The 10,043-nt window shown below is 48.6% G+C and overlaps 2 protein-coding genes across 6 annotated transcripts in view; both read right to left on the bottom strand.

Annotated features, from left to right (window-relative positions):
- Positions 1-4,455: 4,455 nt before the first annotated feature.
- Positions 4,456-8,414, bottom strand: ZDHHC23 (zinc finger DHHC-type palmitoyltransferase 23). 2 transcript variants are annotated; one of them, XM_065742078.1, is made up of 4 exons: positions 8,249-8,414; positions 7,355-8,050; positions 6,794-6,961; positions 4,456-5,984 (listed from the first exon to the last, which is right to left on the bottom strand). In XM_065742078.1, the coding sequence occupies exons 1-4, from the start codon at positions 8,353-8,355 to the stop codon at positions 5,717-5,719; spliced, it is 1,239 nt and encodes a 412-aa protein (XP_065598150.1). In that variant the 5' UTR covers positions 8,356-8,414; the 3' UTR covers positions 4,456-5,716. The 2 variants fall into 2 exon arrangements, with proteins under 2 accessions (XP_065598150.1, XP_065598151.1); XM_065742079.1 differs by having other exon boundaries at positions 6,794-6,952.
- A 647-nt stretch (positions 8,415-9,061) lies between these two features.
- Positions 9,062-10,043, bottom strand: part of GRAMD1C (GRAM domain containing 1C) — a 50,208-nt gene continuing 49,226 nt past the window's right edge. For all 4 annotated transcript variants that reach the window (XM_065742067.1, XM_065742069.1, XM_065742070.1 and 1 more), the window contains one exon: positions 9,062-9,284. In XM_065742067.1, the coding sequence (XP_065598139.1) occupies positions 9,207-9,284 (78 nt within the window). In that variant the 3' untranslated portion in view covers positions 9,062-9,206. The remainder of the gene's footprint in view (positions 9,285-10,043) is intronic.

The raw sequence follows: 10,043 nt of genomic DNA, 5'->3' as shown, positions 1-10,043 counted from the left end.
TTTTGAAGACTGGCCTTTGTCTTCAATACTCTTGTCTTCTAGGTTTGCTTCTTCTTAGTAGCACTGACCAAGATTCTCCTGTTGTCCCAGGATGCTCTTCTGCTGTATTTTTCTAGCAGCAAAAAGCCAGAAGATCTAGGAGGAGCTGTACTTTGGCACCCCTTTTGCCAATGCTGAAGCTAATCCCATTTTAACACAGCGCTGAAGTCTAAGCTAGACCCAGCTGAGGATGGTGTTCAGGGATCAGGCACGTTCATACTCAACCCAGTCAGAATCAAGGGGGAGATGAGAAGCCCTTCAGCTCCACTAAATCATACCTCCTGGTCAGGAGCAAGGCTGTGCCTGATGTTGCTGCTGACAGACCGTACAGGACAACACTAAGATCCATGACGTGATGTTAGGGATTTGCAAATGAAAGCTCCAGCAAACAGTTCCCATCAGGAGGGTGACACACAAGAGAACATGTCAGATTGAGGAAACAGCTTCAGCCTGCAGCTGTTCCAGCACTTGGCTAGCTGCAGATGTCAGTGCCTTAATGCCGGTCATCAGCCCACACTCTCAGCTTAGACGCACTCCATCCTGTCAGCTCCTTGCTTTTCTTAGCAAAAGAGGGAGGTGGCTACATAGCCAGACATTTCCAGAGAGAAAAAGAGGACATTTTCACTTTGGTATAACAGCAAATTCAGAACCGTAACGTGATCACAAGCTGCCCTTCTCCTTATCCCCGTTCAGCACCTGCCCTGCTGAGTTCTTCCACGTCTTCCCAAAAACCTTTGCCTACACCCAACACAAGCCTACCTATGCTGCTGAAAGGTCTTTATTGTCAGTGAGCACAAAGCAGTCTTCAAAGAGACATTGCTCAACAGCAGAGAAGTGCCACCAGGCAAATCAAAGCAGAGCTGTGGGAACAATCAAAGGCACCTGTGATTCTATTCATCAAAAGTCATCTAGCCTTTCAAGAGATGTGTCATTTGATCCTGTTGGTATCTTGGGACACGTCTTCTCACTACTTGCACAAAGAATATCCATGTTATTTCCAAACATGGCTTAGAAGAGAAAAAAACAAGGAGGGAAAAAAACAACCATACCTTTTCAGGGTTCTAGATGCACCGTGAGGCAGGTACAGGAGAGAAAGCGAGACACTGGACAATATTACTAGGACTGCAGTCTGATTAAGCTCAGTATCTGGTAACAGTCTGCTCTCTGAATTCAAGAACCTGGTTCAGATCCCCACTGGAGGGGGGCATCCCTAACTTCTGTGGTGGTGGGAACTGCCAGAAGGTCTGTTTTATCCCAACCTGAGTGTCAACAGTTGCAGAACTTCAAGAATATCCTTTTCCTTCACCTGCTGCTTCCTTGTTCCTAGGTCCACTTCACAGCTAATTAGCCAGGAGACGATGGCACTTTTTGGTCATTTGACCTGGCTGAGTGTGTAGGCATAAATCAACAGGCAACTTCACAGATGATTTCTGATAATTTATTTTGATTTATAATTGCATCTATTTGAAAACATTGGATACAATCTACTACGAACACACACACACACATCTGTCCTTTCAACAAAGCTCACAAATGTTTCATGAAATTCATCCTAAAGCCTTGGCTGGGGGGAAAGGAAAATCAAAACAGAAACAAAAAAATCTCACACAAGACACACTACTCTCCAAGGCAGACAGTTAGTCCAGAGCACGTCATTCTTAGTATTGTAATTAAAAGCAGTTCATGAAGATTTGGGGAGGCTGAATTCCCACGTTTCCACATAAAGAACCTCACCTGTCCAAATATTTTTGCTGTTCAAACACTCTAGTAGTGGAAGAAAATCCTAAGAAAACAGAGTTCTTCACTGAAAGCAATATAGGAAAATACATCCATAACCACACACACTTTCTGCCCTAATGAGGCAATATACATTCATATAGAAGGAAAACGTCAAGCACATTATTAAGACATTAGGCAGTGAGGCAGTATCCATTTTAACTCTAGGAGAAATTTTACAGCGTATGGTTTCCATCAAGACACTTGAAAGCAACCTACTTAGAAAAAAAGCACCATCATAGCATGAAGGCTAAAATACGGTAAGAGATCACAAGCAGAACCAACTCAGGCCCACCAGTGACTCTTGTCATCTGAAGACAAATTAAATAGAGAAACAGTCTACATGGCGACCTGTGACTCGTCTACAGAAAGCAGCTCAATTTAAGATGACAAAGTTGAGAGTGCCAAGCCACCATTTACACAGTGTACCTAATGGTGTACAGCTCTTAGTACAGTCACCAAACAACATGGTGCTAGGATTTGTACACAGGAGGCTCAACGCTAGGACAGCAGCAACATTAGAATCCCAGCCCTTCAATAAAGACCACAGCAGTTGTGAAACGACAAAAAGTTATGGTTAAAGCAGGATCCACCCATTTCTAAGGCTGGGTGAAGAAACATCAAGGCTAGATAGCACTCAAATACTTCCCTGCTTCTTCTCATCTCTGGCTACTCTCTTCTCACACAGAACTTGGAAATGGCCAGCAGTGTACTGTTTTCTTATTGCTACAATGGTGCATGCTGTTTTACTGGTTTGATGGACTGACTCTTCAGCCCTGCCAGGCCACCCTAGTTTTCAACATTTTTCTCCCAGCGTGGCCAACACTGAGCTCAGCAATAAAATTGAAATGAAAATCATCCTTTAGTGCACAAGATATCACAGGAGCCTGCCCACATTTTAAGTGAGACAGGAAGTGCTGCCCCCTTCACAGACTACTTCCTAATTCTGAAGGCTATTAAAGGAAAGCTTCCAGTACATTTACATCTGAAGCTTTTAATACTTGCTTTCAGGGATGTAGCAAGCTTTCCATCTCCAAAGGTGTTCACAAGGTAAACCCCACTCAGAAAGCAGCCAAGAGGTCAAACAAAAGCCATATCCTTAAAGAAGCCATGACGGCCACGCAGACTACGACGAGGTAAACTTCCTGCTCACTGGAAAATCAGCATTGCACTCTCCTCATGCAAAAACCCAGCCTTGCAACCATTTTATTGTCCCAAATGATTCTGACTCCTTCTGGGTAGGGTGCAAAAATAGAACCTACTTTAAGGACTTTACCCTATATACTATACTGGAGTGGGCTTGACCAAAGCATGGAGGGTTATAGTAGTCCAAGGTCCTTGATTCCTAATTTGCACTCAAGTTCACACTGGCAATTCCACTGAGAAAGCCCTGGTATAAGCAGTTTAAATTTTCCCACACCAGAGCTCATTAGAAAGCAAGGGACAAGGCTACATTGATGTGCAGGCCACAGAATGAGTACAACAGGGTCAGGCAACTGCCAGGGGAACAAATCTGCCACCTGCACATCTCTGCTTCCTCCCAGCTCAGAGCAGAACTCTGAGAAACCAGTTATCTCAAATCTGTGAGCGCTCTCAGAGCTTGTTCAGTTCACAGGAGTGACTGATGTCTGTGCCTGTAACTCAGAGCAACAGAAAGGTTGACTGCCTCCACCGCAGGGGTTTAGTCCAGGAACTCATTCTGGTTTCATCTCCCCACGTGCCAGCAGGATGAGGTTTGGGAAGATCACAAGCCTGCTAACCCTGGCTCCAGGGTTGCCAAGCTTCAACTCATCTCAGCAGGCACTGCAAAATGCATATGTTCCATGGAAACATTTACAGACAACTCACATGGAGGAGAGATCTTTGTGTAAAGCTGAACTCCTAGGGTCAGACTCCATCTCCAAAGAGAAGATCTGCCAGAAAAAATAGCAGAGTTGAGTGCCTTCTATTTCACAGTAGGGCCAGGGAAGTTGTTGGAAATGTGTGTTCACACAAGAGGCGGGAAGCACAAGAGGTGTCTCCTTCACTTCCTTTAAAGAGCCACTCACTGGTTGAAAAGGGGTAAGAAGAAATAAAGGACACAGTAAATCAGTGCCTGTTTCTGAACAGCCACATTCCAAGTGCAGCTGCTCCTCTGTTATCTGCTGGTTCTAGAAACTGTAGGTGCCACTTTAGGAAACCAAACAGTGTAAAGAGGGGCACGCTCTTTACCTTAAACTGGGACACATCCTCAGGAGCATACAAACCAAATACAGCATGGATCTCAAGGGACAGTCCCAGTTCTGCTGTCCCTTGGCACCATCTATTCCTTAGAGAATATGTACAACAGTGCAGACTGAATTTGCATCACGCAAGCAAACCCCCCTAGCTGCTTACCACAGAAGCGGAAGCAGGGCAAGTTTGATCTGTGTAAATTGCACACACATCTGAAGGCATCAGTAACTAAGATGAAGCTCTTCCCACTGCTTTTATGTCTTAGGCTCAAGCCGTAACCCTCATGCCACAGTCCCAGGCTTTTCCAGCCAGACTTTTCTGCAGAGCCAAAACACAGGAATGATTTAAAAAGAAAAACAACAAGAACCCCACTCTGGAAAAAAAAAAAAAAGAAAGAAAGAAAAAAAAAGTAGAAGCTATCATCACTAAAACCTTGTGATTTCAGCTCAAGACCAGGCAATAATACAGTTGCAGGCTGCTGAGGGGCACACAGCCTTCTTGTAAAACACAGTTAACACATTCATCTACCTGTGGGTCACCAACCCCAAAAGCTGCCAGCTCCAAAGCATCCTCTCCCTCTCTCTACATAAGCAGACACCAAACTGTTCCTCAGCTTCCTGGCTAGAGAAAACCCTAGTCAGGCACCAGGGCAGTCCTCCAGTGACTGGGTTCAGAGAAGATTGTATCATTCTTATTAGTGACACAACTAATCAAACTGTTACCTACCAAAACTGCTGTTAGCAACAAAGTAAATTCTCCCACAGACTCCCTCCTCCTTCTTGAGAGGGAGGGAGCAGGGCAGCTCCTGTGAAGCAACAGCATCAGGCTGTTCTCCCCTCACAGTTGAACGTTACGTGTTTCTTCAAAACATCCTCCATCTTACTCTGTGTATTTACACCTGCTCTCACATGTCAAAATCCATAATCAGAGCAGAAATACTTTGAGAGAGATGAGACAAGCCATCAAACCAACACAACTCAGCTTACAAAAAGAATGATGAGATCAAAGATGACATTCTTCTCACCCAGTCAGAGAGGCAGGTCAAGCGATGAGAGGATCTTACAATGCCCTACAGGAATGCTGCTCACAAAGGCACTTAATACAAGCAATAACATGTATACAGCTGGGTAGGATAGAAGAAAAACGCACCAGAGATGATGAAGCACTCAGTGACTGCCTGAGCAGTCTTTTTTTTTTTTCCCAGCTTAACAGCATGGCTTCTGCACCCATCTATCTGTTTTCTATATTAAAAGTTCACTCTTAACAACACTGAAGCATTGTGTGTAGGTACAAGCTGGAGATCCCTTAAGCTGCAAGGAACAGTGCACAGTCCAAAACACAACAGCAGGTTCCTGTTGATGCCAGAGTTCACACCTAATGAAAACTCAAGTTCTCAAAACCTTGTGCTTTTCTTCCTGCCGAGCTGCACAAAATTTCCCACAGTGCAAAAAGGCAGCGGGCTCCCACTCTCCAGGTTTGTGTATATGGCTTACTGCTTTCTGCATCCTATTGCTGGCTGACGACACACGAAGAACCATTTCTGCTTGGGAATGCCTCTGATGTCTGCGATGGGATGGGCAGCCCATACACCGACCGTGAAGGAAGGGTGAGAGGAGGAAGTTCTAGTGGAAGGGGCCGTCCCCCTGCTAAGGAAAGTCAGTCAACGTCATCTGCAGAAAAAAGGGTGTCACACAATGTCCTCAGCAGAGCGCTGCTGGGGAGGAGAGCCCAGACTCAAGAAATGGCCCCAGTTGCATAGAAAGCCCCTGTTATATTGGCCAGTGTCTATCACTAACCCACCCAGGAGCCTGCGCCCAGAGTTGTCCCGCAGAGCCAGCCGAGCTTCCCTCTCAGTCACGTTGTAGCTGATGTTCAACAGCTGGATAAGGAGGATGTATCCCATGCCAGCTGTTACAATAGCACAGTACCACACACAGGTGAACGACAGAGCAGAGCTGGCAGCAGGGAAAAAGATGGGAAGGAAGCCATTTAGTTTTGGAGCAGCTGCTTTACAGCGACTTTCCCCTGGTAATCACTAGCCTTTCAAATCCCTGTCTACATCTGCCACAGTGATCTCACTTTGCTGCTTTCATCACATAATCTTTGATGGCTTTCTCAAAATTAAAGCTTTGTGGCTTACTTCATGACAGCTTTTAGCACTACCACAGCTACTCATGCACATTCCTTTGGTTGTACCTAGCTCTTCACTCTTACTGCTGTAAAAATCTTACTTCAGGAAACAATAGTGCTCACATTTGACAGATGACGGAGTACAGAAGGCAGCAGAGTTGCTTGTGCTGGTGTACTCTGTACTGCAGTGGAAGAACTAGTCTCTGAACATGTGTTTGAAGCTCCTCACCCCACTCCCAGCCAGACAAGGCACGTTAATGCTGTATGAGCAGATAACTCAGAGTGACAAAGCTGTTAAACAAACGCCATCTCCATCCTCAGTGAGGCAGCATACTGATTCCAGACTTTAGGACTACTGGCATTAACCAGCAACAAACATCTAAAGCGTTCGTCTATATAAGACACTGTAAATAAAGATTTTAGGTCCCAGCTTCTCCAACGATTTGCTCAAATTCTGAGGTCTCTCACAGACTGTCACCCTTGGCAAAAGCAGAAGTGCACCCCTACTTTCCAGAGACATTTAAGGAGCACTTCTAGATCAGGTCTGACAGCACTGGTCAGGAATACAGAATAAGGAACATCTGAGGAGCTAATCTACCTGGTCAGGCCTGAGTTCCCCACCCAGTTCTCTCACCTGTAGTCAGAATAGGCCCCGGGGCAGTAGAACAGTGCCATGAATGGAGTTCGTCCCCTGCAGATGGTGTCCAGAGTCAACATAATCCCATACAGAGAGGTGAGCATGAAGAAGAACAGTGCAAGGATGAATGCTTGGTGGTTCTGCTCCCCTACACAGCTGTTTATCCTTCAAAAAGGAAAGAAAAAAATTACTTTAAGAAAAAAAAAAAAAGGGCTTATCTTTCCTCTTCCCTCCCCAACCATCAGAGAACCTGATTTCTAAGGTCTCGCTGCAACATGGGAAGCTTCAAAGCAGCTTCATAGCTTTTTATAGAAAGCTTATAGGCACAAGTCAATAGACCAGCAAGGTGGGAGTGGTGAACTGTGTACCCCAAGAACTCTCAGGCTGAAACACTCATATTCTGCTGCTCCTTGGTTACGATACAGTGGGAATGACAGGTTTGGGTTCCCTTGACCAACTCGCACACATGAAAAGCAACCTCATTTCGTAAGGTCTGAGGGGAAAAAAATAGAAAGCTGACTTAAATAAAACATGCATCCTCAGCAGTGCCAAACCTACCAGACACAGTGATGATCCAGTCTCCTCACACACCTGCCACACAGGCGACAGTGCCCTGCTCGGGCCGGCCTGACCAGCTGGCACTTGACACACCAGTCTCTTTTCACACCTTCCCGCTCCTCGGCCAGCAGTCGGGAGTAGCCTTCGGTCTCCCCATTCACAGAATGGCCACTGGCAGCCACTCCATGGAGCCCGTTGGAGCTCCCTCGCACCGTCTTGCTGGAAAATGGACCTTCCGGGAGCGATGGCTTGTTGTTGCCTGCCGAGATGGGAAGGTAGCCAGGGTCTTTCTTGGCTCGGGATAGAGCTGAGAGCATGAGAATTAGCCCACAGGTGAGGAGTGCCACTTGGGAATACCCCACGCGGCCTCGAGGAACCACCTCCCGCAGAAAAACGTAGTACATGTAGCCCAGGGAGAACAAGCCCAGGCTCAGGAAGAAGAGAGTCCGCTCCTTCCTCCTGTGGGTGAGGTAGTAATACCACAGCACCACGGCGGGAAGCGATGTGAGCACCACCAGCCCCAGCAGGAAGTGCAGAGCTGCGACGTGCAGGAACACGGGGAGCAGGAGCAGGGGCGGCACGAGGCTGACGTTGATCTTCACGGCCCCGGCAAACCAAGGGACGCGGCACCGGTCCGCAACGGTGTCGGCAATTCTCTCCAGCGCTCCTGGAGGCAAGGACCTGCAGCTCAGCCACCTGTGAGGGAAAAACCCCCGCTGACTCACGGCCGCTCGCCCCTTCCCTCCTTCACCACGCGGGGCCTCAAAGTTCCCCGACGGCCGCCCGAGCCCCCGCTGCAGGCTCGCGCTGAAGGCAGCCCCGTACCGCAAGGGTATCCAGGGGGGCTCCCTCTCCCCTCACCCCGAGGGCGCCCGACGGCCGCGGGGCCGCTACCTGTCGCAGCCCTCGTCCAGCTCCTCGCAGTCGCAGCAGCACGCCGCCAGGTGGTTCCGCTCGCCCCTCCGGTCCACGTACTCGCAGCAGCACAGCGGTTCCTCCATCGCCACCCGAAGGCGCGGAGCCGACGGAGGGGAACGGGCAGGGAGGGGCGCGACCGCACCTTTCCAGTTCCCCCCCCCGCCCCCCCGCCGCAGGTGCCTCGCGCCCGCCCCCGCCTCCTGCCCGGCGGCCCCGCCCCCTCCCGCCGAGCGTCCCCGCTATTGGCCGCCCGCAGCTCCGGCCCCGCCCCGGCGCGGAGGCGGGGGGTGAGGGACCCCCTTCCCTCAGGGCCCGTCCACCTGACGGCGCGGCGGCCCAATGCCGGCGCGGGAGGGGCGGGGCCGCCGTGACGTCGCAGCACCTGGCTTAAAGAGACAGCGCAACAGGTGGCTGAAGGGCGGCGGGCGGAGCTGGGGAACGGCCCAGGGGAAGGAAAGGGCTCGGAGAAGGGAGGGTTGTCGTTATTAGAGAGCAACGGGGCTATCTGATCCAACGCTCCTCGTTACTGCTCCGCTAATTCGTTTTAGGAATACTCATCCTTGGAGACGCTCCACCTGTCTGATAAGGCACAGAAGCACCCCGTGGCCGTGAAACCACCACCTGCTCCTCTCCTCCAAAGCTCTTCTGGCTGAGGACCTTCCCCCTCCTCCAGAAACCAGCAGCACAGTCGCCCTCTGAGAGCCTGCTCCCCACAGATCCTGCCCGGAGCACGGGGCTGGCAGTCACGGCCAATCACAGAGCTAGAGGAGTGCAGAGCCCAACTTACTTCTTCTAGAAATCTTTATTCCGTGAAGCTTTTGAGCCAAAATAGAAAAAAAAATAGGAGTCCAAAGATGTTTACAATCCCTACTCCACAAGTCCTTAAACACACATCTTCTCTTCTGAGTTCCTGACTTGCAAGCTGCTGCAGGCATTAACTCTCAGTCTTGCTGCTCTGTGTCTTGTTCAAGTGGTCAAAGCTTCTTTGGAGCATGGAAAGGGAGAGCTTGAGCTGTGAAAGGAAATAATTGGGGAGCACAGTGTGTTAAGCCTGTCTGCTGAATGGGTCAGGAGCATTAGGAAAAAAAAAATCACATCTCCTAGCTTCTTTCTAAGGATTTCCCATGATTTCCTCCTCTCTCTTACAATAAAGAGCTTAAGAGCTGCATAGCATGCTTCCCTAACAGCTGTGCTCTGTGCAGTTTATCATTATTAACAGTACAGCACGATAAATCTTAACAACCCACTAGACAACAGCATGGAAAATAATCTGCCCCACTCATTTTTAGTCACATGGAACATCAGCTTTCTTATTTTCATATCCGGCCCTTCCCAGTGCGTTTTGTTGCACAGGACAAAATTAGAGTACTGACAACCCTCAGGAAACGAGGTAAAAGAACGGTAATGCATCACAACTTCCCAACAGGTTATTTGGGATGAAAAAGGTGGCTGCAGTCTCACTCCATCTTTTAGAGGTCTTCACGCCATGCCTGCATTCAAAAAGGCTAATGCGTCAGAATCTAGAATTGTTTGGGTAGCAGGGAAAGAAACCTAAAAGGGCCCAGAAACCAGGAAATTTCTACAGTAAAGCAGCCAGCACTGGAAGCACTTCAAGCTGTGATCTAAATAGTTAACAGATTAATAGCACTTCTGTGTGCAGAGAGATGTCTAAATGAGAAATAGGGAAAAAAAAAGTCTTTCTCTACCCTCCTGTAGTGCGTGGGAGGGCACAGAGCCAACTGCTGATGGATAGAGGTACATATCAACTCCC

This window comes from Cyrtonyx montezumae, unplaced genomic scaffold (genome assembly GCF_038088225.1).
Source record: "Cyrtonyx montezumae isolate F1298 unplaced genomic scaffold, pur_monq_1.0 scaffold_3, whole genome shotgun sequence".
Lineage (NCBI taxonomy): Eukaryota > Metazoa > Chordata > Aves > Galliformes > Odontophoridae > Cyrtonyx > Cyrtonyx montezumae.
Note: the sequence above shows the minus strand (reverse complement) of the source record. Positions and strands in the feature narration are given on the sequence as shown.